The sequence below is a fragment of the Amblyomma maculatum genome, chromosome 1 (assembly GCF_055883805.1).
Source record: "Amblyomma maculatum isolate TAMU_Amacu chromosome 1, ASM5588380v1, whole genome shotgun sequence".
NCBI lineage: Eukaryota > Metazoa > Arthropoda > Arachnida > Ixodida > Ixodidae > Amblyomma > Amblyomma maculatum.
This window is the reverse complement of record NC_139344.1, coordinates 341,441,855-341,458,774: the sequence shown is the minus strand read 5'-3', so window position 1 is coordinate 341,458,774 and position 16,920 is coordinate 341,441,855. Positions and strand designations below refer to the sequence as shown.

The 16,920-nt window shown below is 44.1% G+C and overlaps 1 protein-coding gene across 1 annotated transcript in view; it reads left to right on the top strand.

The window, feature by feature from the left end:
• LOC146207601 (histone lysine demethylase PHF8-like) overlaps nt 1-16,920 on the top strand; it is a 45,789-nt gene that overhangs the window by 9,225 nt on the left and 19,644 nt on the right. Inside the window, exons 8-12 of the mRNA XM_084588983.1 lie at nt 1,119-1,369; nt 2,245-2,351; nt 4,617-4,705; nt 5,032-5,118; nt 8,131-8,381. Coding sequence (XP_084445109.1) covers nt 1,119-1,369; nt 2,245-2,351; nt 4,617-4,705; nt 5,032-5,118; nt 8,131-8,381 — 785 coding nt within the window. The remainder of the gene's footprint in view (nt 1-1,118; nt 1,370-2,244; nt 2,352-4,616; nt 4,706-5,031; nt 5,119-8,130; nt 8,382-16,920) is intronic.

Here is a 16,920-nt window from a genome sequence, read left to right as displayed (position 1 = left end):
CGGACTTGGGTCGCAAAACCTTTGAAGCTTGAATTCGGTCAACGTTTTAAGCATGTTGAGAGATGGGCATTTGTAACTTTCAAAGGAGCAGCTCTGATGAAATTTAAATATCCAGAATAGTCAGAGAAATGCTAAGGCAAATTTGAAGTGGGCCTGTTATCATAGATTACGACATTCTATTAACACGGAGACGTTTGCTCAGTGTGGAGGTTTTACATGTGCATATAAGCTGGAAAAGGCCTGGAAATTAAATACGAGTGTTGTTACCAGCTGTCGTCACAAGCCAACTGCAGTGACATGGCACCCGCTTTTTTGTTGCAAATTTTCGGAGCCAGGCTGTGCTGCCATGCTGCACTTTGACTGAGATAGATGAGATCTCATTATTGAAATCATGAGTTTTCAGTCAAGGGAGCGGCTTGGCAATATGATCTATTTTATTATCGTCTTGAGAACAAACATCATCGCAGCCACAACAACAAGCCAGAAAACTGATTTGTACTAAAAACAAAAATGGATCGCAGTTGTTCTCAGTCCCTTCAAAGCTCAAAGTAGACTCATGCTTATTCACTCAGTTTAGGGCATCATTTCGGGTGGAGTAAAATGTTGCTATTGGAATGGAGATTGAGTGCAAAATGTGCTGTGTGATGTCGACGTTGATGTATGCTAAGGGACCCTAGCGAATGAACTTTTTCGACAGCCTTTCATTCTGGCATTCCTTGTAGCTCCGTGTTTTGCTTTGGATTGTGAAACACCACAATTTGCAATTAACGATATTGATATACACACATTCAGCTGAGCATGTCTCTCTAACTACAGAGGAAAACTGTACAGCATTCTTAAGCATTCATAGGTGGAGAAAAATTTCTCCTGACATTTAAGAATGAAGGCAGGGCCACAGCTTGTCTGACCACTAAACCAAATTAACCATACAGGATGGCTATTGTTCCTCTAAGCACATTGGATCCGTTGACGGATGATTTTGATTCTACCACCTCCGCCGTGCCTGCTGTCATCCTGTTTCGTGCAGTGTGGTTGTAACTTTGGTTTTCTCTCTTTCGAGTAAAAAAACTTGCTCTGCGCTACCCACCTATCTTTCCCCACCCCCCCCCTTCCTGAAGGGAGAGAAGGTCTTCTACCTCATTCGGCCCACTCCGGCCAACCTCAGCCTGTACGAGCACTGGATGGCCTCCGCAAATCAGAGCGAGACGTTCTTTGGTGACCAGGCGGATGCCTGCTATCGGCTCACCCTCACTGCTGGTCAGACACTCTTCATCCCAACTGGCTGGATTCACTCTGTCTACACCTCAGTCGACTCAATGGTCTTCGGCGGCAACTTCCTGCACAGCTTCAACATTGGCCTCCAACTACAGTGCGTGGCCATTTTTCATGATTTCCTAATCTGCCTCCGTCCTATGACTGTGCTATGACTGCCTCCTGTCTATGATTGTGCTGCCTTCGCTGTGGGGCTCGTGGCCCAGAAAACTGTTGACGCACTGCAGCTTGCTTGCACAATCAGTCGGTGATGATAGCAGCTCTTGTTTTTATTTTCCAGCTTTTCTAACTTGCAAAAATTCGGTGTTCAATGAAAGCATCATCTTTGTTGTTAGAATGCAGTAATCTGTTGATACAGGCCAATGGTTATTAGAAATCTCAGAGGACAACATCCAGTTATATTTCTTACTAACATTGTACTGTTTGTCTTTTTGTGGCCTTAACTTTTTATTCGGTATCACAAGTATTCAGTGCTGAGAAATTTTCAGTTAACGGAATTTTTTTCCTAGCATTCAATTGAAAAACTGTTTCCGGCTTGCGAAAGCTTTGTTTTTATTGAAAGTAGCCTCTAAGCAATCAGATGTGGAGCAATTAATCACTAGAGGCCGTTTTCAATTTCTTCTGAGTCGTTTTAAGAAAACACGGTGGTTGAATTGAAGTGTGCAAGAAAAAAAAAATTCCATTTTCAACTAAAATTTTTCAGCAATCAATGAATCTTTTGTTGCCAAACACCATAGTCATTGTCTTTTACCATGAACGTTATCAAAGCCACTGGTAGCCAAATATTCACATTTTAGTAAGAAATAGAATTGAAGCTTAGTGTGGGGAGGTTTCCAGTCTTCTTCTAAACACAAAGAGAAATGGCAACATGTTATACGCATGTGTGGGAATTTTTTCAAGTTTCTTAGTTTGCTGTATGAGCTTTCGTAAGCTCCGCAGGCCCTGAAATCTTGTTCTCTTTTTTTGTACTAGGGTGTACGAGCTAGAGAAGAGGATTGATGCCCCAAATAAATACAAGTTTCCATCGTTCGAGACAACCCACTGGTTTGCAGCATCATATGTGATTGAGCAGCTAAAAAGTGAGTATTGTGCAAACATGCAAGTTGCACTCTGTAAGTTCTCTAGTTCTGGGACTCTGGTGTTACTCAGGTCCATATAAATTTCCTATATCAGAGTGCTTCGCAGAATTGCACTATCAAATGGCTTTGAGCGATAAAAGAGATAGTAAAAATGAGGGGGTGGTCGGATATATGCGAAAGGTGCCAACGACCTTTGAAACCGAGAGAAGTATGGGGAAATATTACCTTTTTTTTTTTAAATTTTGCACGGAAAGGAATTACTTCAAGTAAGAAGACGTGCCAAGTGTTGGGGATTGAACCTCTACTTGTGCGTGGCCCATTATCAACAGAACTACTGTAGCTGCTGTCTCTCTACTTTTGAAGCTTTTTTTGTACTTAGTCAAGCTAAGAGAAGTAAGATCGTTATAAGAAAAACAACACATTCTTGGAGCCCTGCTATCTAGACTTGTACCATATTTACATGATTGTATGTCTAGTCGACTGTCATTCAGTCCTTTCATATCACATAGAAAGGAAAAATTAGAGGAGGTTCTACGATGAAAATTTATTAATCACTGAACTCTCTCCATACGCACTTCAGCATTGTCCTCACTGGTGTTGCCATCTCTGGTGCCGTTGTAGTCCTCTACTACAGCAAGTCATTGTCCAGCAAAATCCCTCACTTTGTAATTGACCATGCCACAATGACATTAGGAACAGCTCCAATGGCGAAAATATCCAACTGCACCCAGCCGTCGTGTACAAGCGAGTGCTTATTAAGATACGCGGCACGCTTATTGCGATTGATGAAAAATGACAGCGAGTCAAACTACTGGTCGCTGCTCTAACTGCTGTATTTACTGTAATGTAACGTGAGTTTTTTTTCATGATTTTTGGCTCTCAAAGTCTACCCTCGTGTTATAATCGAAAACTGCGATTCGGTTGGCCTAAAGCGCCTAAAGCAGTGCCGGGTGCAGCCATATTGAATCTGCCACCACTCGGTTTCAGTTTCCGTGGTTTTACGATGTTATGTTGGCAACATGGGTACCAAGGAAGCCAAACCAGCCAAATCCCAATCCATCCAAAGTCAAAATGTTGCGCATTTTGCTTGTGGGCTCAGAATCGCGTTGTTCCCTTGATCACGCGCTTTTCGCATCTTTTGCAGGGGATTACCGCGGTTACTTCTGTTGTTATCGCATTTCGCACGATGGAAATGCACCGTGCACTATGACGCTCGCCTCAAAAAAGCTATTGTGATAGCAAAAGAAATCGGAAATTCTGCGGCAGCACGACGGTTAGACCTTACTAATCTACCTTACGGGGGTGGTGGATGCAGCGGGAGTGGATTTTAAATGTGAGCCTGACCACAAAGGCTTGTGAGTCGTCTAGGAGAACAAGAGTGAAAAGGAAGACTCGGTTTCCGAGAACTCGGCCCCCGATGACGAATGAACATTTTTTTAGATTCAATGTCCATAATTTCTATTAAAGATACTTTTTGAAGCGTTTATCTCGTGTTGCATTCGTGGTTTTATTTTTTCCCATTGGGCAATATGGAAAGTTGCCCCTCACGTTACATTCACAGTCGCGTTATGTTCGAGTAAATACAGTAAGCCAAGAAATGTGCGAGTGGTGTCGACTTTTTCCTCGGCTATCGATACTGCATGGAAGTACTGCCATTCTGACTAGACTAGTGCCACTACCATCGCAATTGAGACAGTAGCTTTTCCACTTAGTACTACCAACACTCCCTTAAGTTTCCATATATGCAACAAAAGTGAAAAAAAAAAAAGAAAGGAAAAAGTCTTCAAACAAGCCTGTTATGGAATCCGCACTGCATACAGGGACAGCCGCACAGCAGGCATAAAGTTTTAACCACTCCATACAGACACTCCCATGAATGCCATTTGCACTGTTATGGTTAAGTTAGAAAGCATAGAGGAATCCTTTAAACAAGCGTGCGAGATCACTGATGAATATGGAGACAGCTGCAGAGCAAAGGAAATTCTAACCATGCCATAGCGTCCCTGATATTGCATTTTTCTTTCCTGGTGGCGCTATGCTTTTGTTTTGACTGTAAGTTCGGGTTTTTAGAAATTTTGATTTCCAAATCTAAAAAAGAAAATAGATCATGTTGATCTACAATTGGGAAATTGCAGTATAGTTTTTCAGACTTGAGTGTGTACAGTGTTACTGGGATGATGCAGTAACCTTATTTATTTCATTTACGGCCTGTTAAGAGCCGAGATTTTCTTTTATAATGTTAAGTCCTGCTGGGAAATGTTGCAGGTGCGACAGCATCTGAGTTTAAGCCTCCTGGCTTCCTAGTTGTCGGAGCCAAGGCCCTGTTGACAGCACTGAAAAACTGGACGCAGGAGGTGAGTCGACTTTTTTTGTGTTTGGGAAACTAAAGAAAACTCAACTTGAGCTTGGGAACAGTTGGAGGAATGTCTTTTTTTCTGCTTTGCGAATTTCAAGAAACTTCGTCAGCAAGCTCATACGAAGTGTTCTCTGCTAGCTAGAACCATTAGTGTATTTGTTGAGTGTTTCCATATTGCAGTTTCATGTTGGCAAGCGCAGTAAAAGATCCAGAACAACACCTTTTTATGGAAAGCAGTGCTCTTAGGGATGTTTTCACTATGTTTTCGCTAAACGGAAAGGGTGGATTGTTTATCAATCTGGGTCTTCTGTCTTTGCTTTACAGCCCAATTGCAAACTGGATGCCATTCCTAGCGGAATTAATGTACCAAAACTGCTTAAGGATCTCGCCAAGGAAGTCAGAGCCGCGGAGGTGAGAGAAGTTCTGATTTTCTTGCTTTCTAATCTTTTTTGGAAAGTTTTGAAATTATTTTTGGTCTGAGCCCTTATTACTGCCGAGCTCTGAAGCCCTACTGGCCTCGGGCTGCCTGAGAATTTTTTTAAAAGGGAGTTCGACTGGGGTTTTGTCACTTCGTTGCATTTTGTGCTTGCTGTACCGCTGTATCTGAAAAGCAGAAATGGCAGTAAAAAAAAGAAAAAGAAAGCTTACACAGTGCAACACATTTTAAAGTACCGAAATTCTTATTTTTTGTGTATAAAATCGTGAGGTGTGAATATACAGTGAACCGTACTTCAGGATATCCTCAGCAGTGAGAATCTGCTCATTTGAACATGCTGCTTACCCCTGATGTTACTCTTTTATGGCAGTTGGTCTGCACGGCTCTGTGATGCTTTGAAATGTTAAATATTAAGATGTGTTATGTAAAATGTATCTCTTCTTAAAATGTGAGCAATATGTACTTTTTGACACTCTCTGCTTCTGGTTTTTTATCTTACGTTCCACGTTTAAATGCGGATCAGATTTTGACTGCCACTTACTTCCTCTCTCTTGCTTGCTATGGTTCTCACTTCGTTTTTTAAATGTCATATTTACTCTCGTTATAAACTCACTGATGTAATGAACCTATCCCGCACATTTATCATTGAGAACTTACTTCAAAAATGCTAGTTAACTGCCACACAGTTCTAAACTAATGCTCCTGCAGTCTTAAGGTACCAACCGCATCATAAGTAGTTGTGTCTCTTGATTTAGTGCATTTTCACCTATCTCTGATGCATAGGTTTTAATTACCTGTAAGTAAGGCATTGTCAACAGATAGTAAGTAGTGCTGCCAGTTTTGTTTGGCAGCTGTCAAATGACCTTCATGACTATCATTGAATTGAATCATTGAATGGAACATCATGCTGAATAACCACCATTCAGCCTGTTGTTTATCCCTCAAAGACTGACTGAAAGTGTATACTGGATTAAAAGTAGGCTACGGTATATGTCCTTCTTCGCTAAAGTAGGCTCACTATCTCAACTGTTAAAATTAGGTAGCTCACCTATGGACATATATTTGCTGACTGGTTGTCACTGTTGAGAAATTTAGAAACTTCGCAATATCAAGGAATTCACCACATGGAGGTTCGTTACATCCAGGTTTAACTGTAACTGTGGGGCAGGGAACAGCAGAAAGTTAGGTGGGCGGATAGGAGTGGGAAGTTTCAAGGGGTCAAATGGGTGCATGGATGGCATGGGACCTGGTTAATTCGAGGGATATGCGATAGTCAGGCTGGTGATGATGATAAGAAGAATGAGGATTTGACAGTATTCCTCTCGGGAACACTCAAGCTTTGCATTCTAGGGTAGTGCCTTCTGCTTACAGACTGTCATCACCTAGTCACAGCCATCACCTGGTTTAGAACTCGGCAAGGTACAAACATCACAATGTATGAAACTTGTTAGTGAAGCTTACCAAAGTGGTTTTGCGCTAGTGTTTCAAGAGGTGACATAAACGTCTGCTAAGGTTGCTGCAGTCTTGAAGCTTCTCCTTATAGCATTGGGGCAATGCAGAGTTACTGAGTGACGACATTATTTGTGACATTTCAGATTCGAACTGCTCTCACCTGCACCCTTCTGTGTGTCATTCAATCTTGCAAAACCTTATCATTTTAAACGCTAGTGTAAAATGACTTGGCATGATTTGTCTGCAGCTTTCATACATTCAAATCATTTAAGGCTAGGCTGTCAAATTGTAAAACTCCTCAGGTGCCTTTTTAGAAGTTTTCTCTCTGCGTGTAAGGATTGATGCTGGCACCGTAAGTAATTATGTACAAGCCTCACATAAAAGTGTCATGCTCTGGCTCCTGTGAGAGTTCATTAGTACTTCAGTGCTGTCGTCGTTACGTGTGCTATGTGATCAGAGGCTGTCTGGCTGCATCTGGATTTGGTTTGTCTCCGATTCTAATCCGAAGCTTTGTTGCCGGGAGGCATTTGCTCCTTCTGCATTTCGTTCTGGGACTTGCAATTATCATCATTTGATAAGCTTTTTAAATATGAAAGTGACTAGAAAAAAAGGTCTGATTCCACTTGCACAAGCGAGGCAGATTTATGCAGTGAACCCTCAATAACTCGAACTCTTTTAATTAGAAATCTTTAATAATTAGAACAATTTGAAGTGGCGGCCTGCAACAGCCCAGTTAATTTTAAGGTTTGGGCTGTTATGTGTGAATTTCTGAACCCAGTTTTGCTTTCAATGCATTATGTATTCAAAGGACTCACCACGGCTGCACTAATTCATCATGAGAATGCGTGGCGCTGTATAAAATTTGGACACATAATCGGGGCTGCACTGTAGTCGGAGAGCCCCGCCGTGGTGGTGGAGTGGTTAGGGTGCTCGACTACTGTGCCCAAAGATGTGGGATGGAATCCCGGCCGCGGCGGCCGTTTTTCGATGGAGACGACAAGCAGGGCGCCCGTGTGCTGTGTGATGTCAATGAACACTAAAGAACCCTAGGTGGTCGAAATTTCTGGAGCCCTCCACTACGGCATCTCTCATGTCGCTTTGAAACCATAAACCAAACCTGTAGTCAGAGAATTTTAATAGAAAAATGCCAGTCCCATGTAAGGGTCACATCCCGTTAAAACCAGGAAAAAGAAAAAAAAAGTGCTGTCCTTACGCAAGAACACACAGCAACTGGTATATGTAGAAATACAAGATGAATGCAGCTGCATGGAGTTGAAAAAAAAAGAAAAGAAAAAAAAAACCTGAAAGGAAAGCAGTGGTGGTTAAAACTTCAAGTTGGTCTAGTTGGTAATGGCTTGCTGGAATCATTTTCTTAGTTGCAGTCTGGCGGGTGTCCCTTGTGTGTCATCCTTTTTTCCGTCTGTGTTTCTTAGGCAAGTCAATTGGGACTACGAAATGTGCTGTTCCGATTAGTTTTTTCTAGTACAGACCAGTAGCAGTTCTGGACATTGTCTTCTCAATTCATTGCTGTGCAGAAAAAGCTTAATGGCAAGGCAAAGCCAGAGAGGGAGACCAAGAAGGGCAAACAGGGCACCACTAAAGCTGCCAGGGCAGCAGTAGCGGTGGCAGCTGTGGCTGCTGCTGGTGTGGAGGAGAATGTGACGCCACTCCGTGGTGGAGCAGATTCCAAGCAGGGCATCAACCTCAAGGTCAAGCTGCCTGTCAAAGGCAAGGGCAAAGGTGCAGGCAGTGCTAAGGCCAGGGCCAGCTCCAAGAAGACGCAAAGGTGAGTGCGGGAACAGTGTTACTTATGTACAGTTGAAACCAGGTAATTCAAACCCGACGCAGAATGAACGTTTGTTTGAATTGGGTAGAACTTCAATTAACCGGGTACGCTTCAAATATTTCCGATGAAAAGAGAAGAAAAGTCTCTGCTCAAACAAGCTGGCTGTTCAAAACTAAACAATTCTGAATTAAAGGGCCCACGAAAAGCTATTTGCTAAAATTGTAAAACGTGCACGAGGAATAGATATCCCATCAATACACTCTGGCAGCGCAAAGATTTTTAAGCCAGCTTTATTAGCACCGAACACATGGGCGATAGAAAATGTTACACCTCCTCTCCCCCCACAACTCGACCCACGCCGGCGTGCAAGGAAAAGAGAAGAAAAGTCGTTATGGCACCCCACCCCACCTCATTCTGCCCGCGTAACTTGGCAGCGTCCAATGTGTGGGCGCGCCCAGCAGCCCCACTTATCAGTGGAGAGGTTTGCGCACGGAGATGCGTCGCCCCAATCGGTTGTGAGCAGTTGCCGGGAGCGCTTTTTAAATACTATTTGCAGATTATCGGCTCCGCACAAAGTTTTAAAATTTGGCTCGAATACTCGCAAAGACCACCTCTACGGATTTCTTGCATTGGAATTTTACCACAAGTAGCATTTCAGGGGCCCCCACTTCTTGCAATTTGGCCTTGCTTGAAGGTTCACGGTGTGACATCTTTGAGCAGGTTTTAATCACAAGAATAAAAGAAAAATGCAGTGGAATCTCGGTGTTACTGTGAGTATGAATTTTCTTAGGCAAGCTGTTTAGCACAATGGTGGGAAACCAGTGCAACCCCACTCGGCCAAAGAATCGGGAGCAAGAAGAAATGGACGCAATGCTGCGCTCTAATGTGTCTTGTGTTGTGCCTTTCTCCTCTTTTTCGTCTGATGCACTGTCGTGCTGGTTTTTCACCCTCAGTGTTACAATCATTCGTAAAGCTCCTTGGTTGGAGTGCATTGGGTGCAGTATGCACTGCCCGGTCTGACCAAGGTGACGTTTACCGCAAGAAAATGGGAATTCATTTACAACCACGCAAATGTACCACGCAAAGGTACAGTACACACCGCATTGTAAGGTTGAATTAGCAAACAAAGCTGCCATGACTCGGTGAAAAGCAGCATTGTTTCCTGGTGAAAACTTCGTTTGGACTCGGCCACCTAACCAAGAAGGCGCAAATCTGGTTGAGAGACCGCTGTAAAATGGAACGGCGTGCACATGAAAGCATTTGTGATGTTAAAGAGCTCAATGACAGCACATTTTTTATCCGTTCTTCACTCAGCAAGTGTGTGGTGACACTTGGTGGCGCACAGGCACCTTCCTAAATAGCACCCTCTTTATCGCCTTCTGTACGTATTGCAGTCCGAAGCTAGCTGTCAGCGCAATTGCACTGAGCAATGCACGTGGTCCTCCTTTCAGCGACTCACGGAAGCTCCAACTCATCGGTTCAAAACAGTCTGGACCAGGGTCAAGCAATAAATGTTTTCTTTCTCAATCTCTCTCAGAGTGCAAAGAACTCAAGCACGCTGAGAACATTTCTCTCTCGCTAACTTTTGCCTGCGTTTGTCTTGTAGTGCGTACTAAGCCCTTCGAAAGCCTGAAGTGTCCCTAAAAGCATCATCAGGCATGTGCAAAAGGTTCTCGCATATGTTCAGCCATCGAATATATCGAACATTAAGTGGTGCTCAACACTCGCTTTAAAGTGTGCACAACAAGGAGGCAAATAGAGGAACCACAATGTTTACAGTTCATGGTTTGCTTTTATCTGATTGATAGCTCTGGTGACATGTACGAAAACTGGAGTCCTTCCCTCGTGAGATGTCATCAGTGCCACATGGCCTATCGCATGCACCGGCAGTCTGTGGGGAAATGATCTGGCTCTAGACTGAACTGTGTCGTATCTTTTTTTGCCCCTGTCTTCCATCGCCATTAAGCTAAAGATTTATCATTCCCTTTTCCACTCTCACTTGCATTAGTGCTTCTTAGTACGGATGACAACTATTAAAAAAAGAAAACATTGCTCCACTTCCACGGCTGGAGAAAAAACAATTAGGAAGACCCTTAAGCTTTAGAGTAGATGTGGTAGCACCTTTAACAATGCCTTTTCATTTTGTAAATTTTTGGCATTCAGTGACTGCCACAGAATTTGGCAACGCGTTAAACGTCTTTAGTTGGTTTAGTTTTTGGGGAGCAATATCACCCCGAGCACTGTGCAAGAAGGGTTGCAGTACAGTTTTAAAACAAAACGTGTGCATATGTTTTCTGGCACATTTCTCAATTCTGGGTTACAAGGATGATGGCATCACCTTTACAATTAACCTGATGTATAGCTATCACGCAAAAAGCCATGCGTTGCGTAAACGAGATACTTTATTACTTTTCAAAAGGCTATTTCATCAGCATCAAATCGTTATGCTACTGTGTCCTCTATCGCTTTCACCTTGCTAATGAAAAATATAATTTTTTTTTGTATATCTATCACATTCTGATGTCTCTATAGGATGCACTTCTGAAAAATTGACAATTCCATGCCACCAAACCATTTACCTTTTGTAGTCTTTAACCTAAAATGTACCAGCTCGTTTAAATAAGCTATATCATTCAATGATAGCAATACTACATTAAAAAATAAACTTTTGCGGTCAGTTTTTCTAGGCTGACCTGTGTTGTATTGCAGTTTTTATCGTTCAGTTCTACCATGTATAAAATTGGGAGTGTATGACACAACAGTGTTAACAATACTTGTCCACAGCCTCCCTTGCAAATCCTTGTTTGCGTACAGGTCTTAATCACTGATCTCTTAAAAAGGCAGAGACAGCAAATTACAACATTGTGCAAAGCTTGGCATGCGCTTCTTTGCGTGTGAAGATTATCATTCAAGTATTAATTTCAAGGGAGGCGCATAAAATATTTTAATTATATTTTAAACTCTGCGCAAATGCTCGCTGTCATACTCTGGACCCATCGCTAGCGCACTGACTGTGAAGTAGATTCACTGAAGAAAGCATAATCAGCTATTTATGACGTCATTGCAAAGTTTTCTAGTGTAAGAGAAGGAAGATGCTTTGACTTTTGACAGCGCTTTTGAGATATGTTGCCATCAGTCCAAGCAGCCATGCTGTTGCTGGTAGACGTCTTTCGGCTCTTCCATAGCATGACAACGTTCTAACAGTTCCAACGCAAGGACGACATAATGGCTCACTGTAGCCGCTGTAGCCAAAACTTCACTTGAGAACCATTTTCATTCACTAAAACTTACGAAGGCTGCCGCCGACGGTGCAGCGATGGGTGGTGGACGTCTTGTTGTTGGTCGCCGCAGCCAAGACCAGAGTGGTCAGGTGGTGCAGCAGTGTACGCTCCCCAGAAAAGAAATGTTATCAGGACGCCTTGCTAGTTGCTCGCAGAACAGTAGCATGCCTGCACAAGGGCGGAGCGCTCAGAGACGGCGTCTCCCCCGGATGCGCTAGGCAAAGAACTGCACTGCTCTCTGTCTGCCTTACTCGTTGCTAGGCCTTGTTGGTTTTTCTGGACGGTACTTCGGTATGGGTCAACGCTGCAATAATTAAATGTTCTTTTGTCACCGCTTTACTAGCAAGCCCACCTCGCGATAAAACAAGCTCGATAAGACGTGTGTTCGGCGACAGTCTTCATTCAGCTATAATTTGCTCTGTGCCGATGACTGTTGCGGGCTACTGGCAGCATTGCTCAGTGCTCCGGGTCACACTGGCGCTTCGTGGTGATTGTATGCGTGTCCTGCAATGTTAGCATTTGTCGGTTTTAGCTATCTGTTGTCAAAGCAATGGCCATTTTCATTCGCTAAATATTGTGAATTTTCTCTTCATAATCATCAGATTCGGACACATGAAAGCAGCGCTAAAAATGGTGCATGAAAGCGGTGCCTCGATCAGTGCGATGCAAATTACAAACTCTCGAATATATATGCACCCAGCTTTATAGTCAAAGCCTTTTCCGCTATTTATTTTCCCAGCCCCTTGTATTGTGTAGGAATTTGGTCAAAATTGTAGTGAAGCGAGCAGCTCCCGACATTGGCGCTACTACCAGCAACAAGTTTACAAGATGTGCTGTGGTGTTGCCCATCTGTCGGAAAGCACGCAGGCGATAGCTGTCGGCAGGTGAAAACAACATGTTTCCAAGCAGTTCGTGTTGGCATGTGCGGCAGGATCGCCAGCACGATGCAAACATCATATTTTGTGGACGCAGGTGGCCAATTGTTTCCGCAGTGCGACTCTGCCGTGAGAGCATGGTGGAGCAACACTGCAAACAGCAGACGACACGGCTACTCATTGATGTCACGAGTTTTTTTGTCTATGTGGTGCTTTGACGTCGAGTAAAAACCTGGCAACTACATATTGAAACCGGAACTGCTGTGTACTAATAACACGATCATAAATTATGCCACGCAATTTCGTATTTCTAACACCCTGCTCTATGTTTAGATGATCACCACGCATTATTTGCAACGCTAAAGAGCAACGAAAAAAATTCGCTGTCCCTACCCTTTAATTTCGGAATCTGTTATATCGCGCATACTCTTTAGCGTACAGTTATAAGCTACCACGTTATATTCAAGACCACACGACCTAAATATAAGGCTTCATTTGACCAAGTTTAACCAAGCCTTACGAACATGCCTGGCATGGCCGAGGGGTGGCACGTCCGACTCCGAATGCAAGGATTCTGGAAGGTTCGATTTCTCTCTTTCCCAAGTAAAAGGAGAAGCCCAAGTTGGCAGCTCTTGCCAAATCGGCCATGTGTGTGGCTGCGTGCCTTCGCATTACCCTGCTACCAATCACTGCCCCTCCATGTCAACTGCCAGGTACTGCTTGCCAGAGCTATGCTTTAATTTTTCGCTCACAGCATCAACAACACAAATGCCAGATTTCCTCGGTAACGGGGCCTTTGACGCTATCATGTTAATAATATAAAAATGGCATTGTTTAGCGCTTTTCACGTGTTCATTGACGGTTTTCTGTATTACTGCCTCTATTGGAATGGTAGTTTTGCTTTTGTAACGTAGCATATTGTTACGGATGAGGAAGACGAAGAAGCAGGCAGTGACATGGGGAAGAGCACTTGTGCTAGGTCGACCGCCATCGTTAAAACCATTTCATTGCCATCGGCCACGTGCTCTCTTCATTTGCTTCTTGCCCCTTTAGAGTATGATGCTGTTGCTGCTTCGCATCAAGAAAAAGAAGAAAAAAGAGAAGACCAAAATTAAGAAGGAAAAGAAGAAGACAGATAACTCGGCAGTTGGTAGAGGCGAACAACAACGAGTTGCTAGGACAGAAGGTTTGTTCTAACGTTGTGACGGCGGTGTGTTCGGAGTTTGAGATGATGTCATACCTCTAGAAGTCTACACCCAAATGAGAATGGTCAACGACGAGAGGCAAAGGTGCTCGTATGTGAAGCGATATTTCTATGGCATAAATAAAGCTGAAACCATAGAGTAAGCTACTGTGCGCAAAGGCCATGTCTTTACTTAGAAGGCGAACCTAAGCGTAGCCATGCAGATTGCTTTCGCGTAACTCCAGGTTTAATCACCAGCTAAACCACAGCTAATTTTTTCAGACCTCATTTGCCACGGCATCGCTTCCAATAGCCAAGCCTCTATATAATAAGTACCGCGTGTTGCGCAATTGTATGCATCTCATGGAATGCGTCTAGCTCTGTGGTTTTCAGCCATGGATGCGTGGGACCCTTTGTGGACCAATGGAAGTGGTAGGGGGACCCCTTAAACTGGGGAGAGGGGGATCTTGTGGGAACAGCTGCTTCAGTTCTGGGAACAGGTCGCGGAATTGGGATTAAGGCTAAATGGCCTCTAAAAATGCGCACTTGATAAGTCTGCGCGCCACGACCAGCAGAGAATGTGGGGAAGAGGCGACGCATCAGCAGCGGTATGCATGCTGCCAGAAGGGATTTGACTTCTCCCAACACCGTGCCTCTCGCTTGTCAGACAGCCCAGACACTTTGCAGTGCAGCCCTGAGCTCGAATTTCACCGGTGCCAGCATCAACAACGGCTGTAAATGCTCCACCCCCCTCTCTTCTTTGCACACACGCTCTGTTTCCACACTCCTCCTGTGTTTCTTGTGCTGTGAGTTACTATGGTGCTGTAGAGAAACTAAAGTTGGTTTTGAATCTCCGTGCTTTTAGCCCTACAAAACTGTCTAGTCAGACGAGAGCTATCGCGTGACCTTTTTTTGTGCTTGTGGGTTTTGCCGACTCTCATTTGCGAAACACTAAAATCTAGCAAATCATTGAATCCTTGGAGCTCAAATTTCGCACAGATATGGCATTTGGTGGGAAGTATTCTACCACATTTTCGTGATTATAAGCACTACCCCCCCCCCCCCCCCCCCCCCCACTCTAACTTCGTAAAAGAAAAAAAATTCGGAAAGAAGTTTGCGATGAAGAAATCGTAGACAAGGCTACCAGTGTGCTTGCTCACACAGTATTGGAGACGCAAGGTGGTGCGGTGCATGCGGCATGATTTCCAGCTTCTTCTGTTGCTGCGTTCTGACGCTACGCGGCAGCTGGTGGCACAGAACGCCAAAAGCCAGCCGAAAGCTACCTTGATTGCTCTATTAAGGTGTTGTCACGTGGACCTGGAATCAAAGGCATTCAGTGAATCTCTGTAGGTTTCGCAGGCATCACAGGCCCGCTTTGCTTTGTTTGGTATTGGCTGTTTGGCATTCGTAACGGAAGTCGGAATGAGTTTGAAGGGGGCTGCCCCAAACTGAAGTTGCAACGAACTGCAATCTCATTTGCGGAAGATGTTTGCCGAATAGTTATTTCTCACGTTCTCGTCTCGTCAAAATATCGACACCAGAACAGAGAGAGAGGGTATATTTTTGAATCTAAGCGCCCTTTCCACCTCTCATTTTGGGCATTGCGACCGGGAAAAGAAGGGGGTGCTTAGATTCGAGTAAATATGGTATATCAGATTTGTGCGGGGTGCTCGACTCATTCGATCAGAAGGCAGATGTTCGCATCATCTGTCGCAAAGGCGGAGCAAAGCAAGTTGCTGTCCCAGCGATGCCATTGGTAAGGCCATCTTGTTTTGTTTGCAGCAGCACAAACATAGAGATTCGTCTAAGGAAGTTGGGCGGGCGGAACTGTTTCGCAGAAGGTTTTGAGAGCTTTACCAATCACTTTATCAATAATCTCAAAATTTAGTTCGGCCAAAACTGCACTAAATTTTAAAAGGTTTTATTGTATCGCAGTGCACCTTTACAAGCTCTGAACACAATGAGGTGGCGCCACTGTTGGGACAGCGGCTTGTTCTGCTTCACTGTCGTCGCAGACAATGCTAATAACCGGCTTTTTATGGTAGAATGAGAGGCAAGTACTGCAAAATTAATACGGTATAAAACAATACTGCTGAGGAAACGCAATTTGTGTGCAAAATTAGAGCTCTTAAAGATTAAGTGGTTTAGTTGAGAGAAGCAGTCTATGTACGGGGTATACTTGTGCAACATGCGGTATAGTGGAACTTATTAAATGAATTTATGCTCTGAGGGTGTCGAAAGTCGAAAATGTGATTGCATAAAGTGAAATTCAAGCTACAAAGGAGTGAATATCAGAAACGGGGATCCTTTCGCAGTGCGACACAGTAGTAGTGGCGCCTCCTCACAGATGGCCCCGCTTCGTTTTGAAGATGCTTCACCGCATGGATTATTTAGACTCTGAGGTGAAGCATTCTTGCCCCGCCGGGGTGGTGCAGTGGTAAGACGCCCGACTACTGTCCGGAATACCCGGGTTCGAACCCGACCTCGGCGGCTGCGTTTCAATGGAGGCGAAACGAAGAGGCGTCCGTGTGCTGTGCGATGTCAGCGCACGTTAAAGATCCCCAGGTGGTCGAAATTTCCGCAGTCCTCCACTACGGCGTCTCTCATAGTCTGAGTCGCTTTGGGACGTTAAACCCCACAAACCGAACCGAACCGAAGCATTCTCAAACTGCGGTGGTTCAGTGGACTCGCACTAGCAGGTTCGGTTGCGTATCCGGACTTCGTCCACATATTTGCCCGCGACGTGCCGACGGCACTGCAGCCATCGAACGCATCATATTGTGCACTTAGCTGTTCACTCTTTTCTCCACCATAGCACCAATTAGAAATTTATGTAAAGTAAATTATTTTTTAATAAAATTTGTTTTTTTGGACATTTTCACGAACCCTTGCGAATCCGAAAAATTTGTCGACTGTATTTATTGCGAGAAGCTATTATGGAACCGCGTAGCGATCGCCACAGCCGGTCACACGACATGAATTGCTGCCACACTCGTGCTGTGCATTGCTTGCATGTCGTTGAGAGTCCCTCAACTTCCATTTATGCGCAGTCGATCCAAACACACCAGTATCGCATTGCCCTCTTAAAGGAGTATAGACGCTTCATTTTTTAATTCGCGTTTTATCTTCTGCAATGATGTGTAAGGCATAGTACATGAATCGCCTCATGATATTCGCCTACGGCCGCTGAATAACTGATA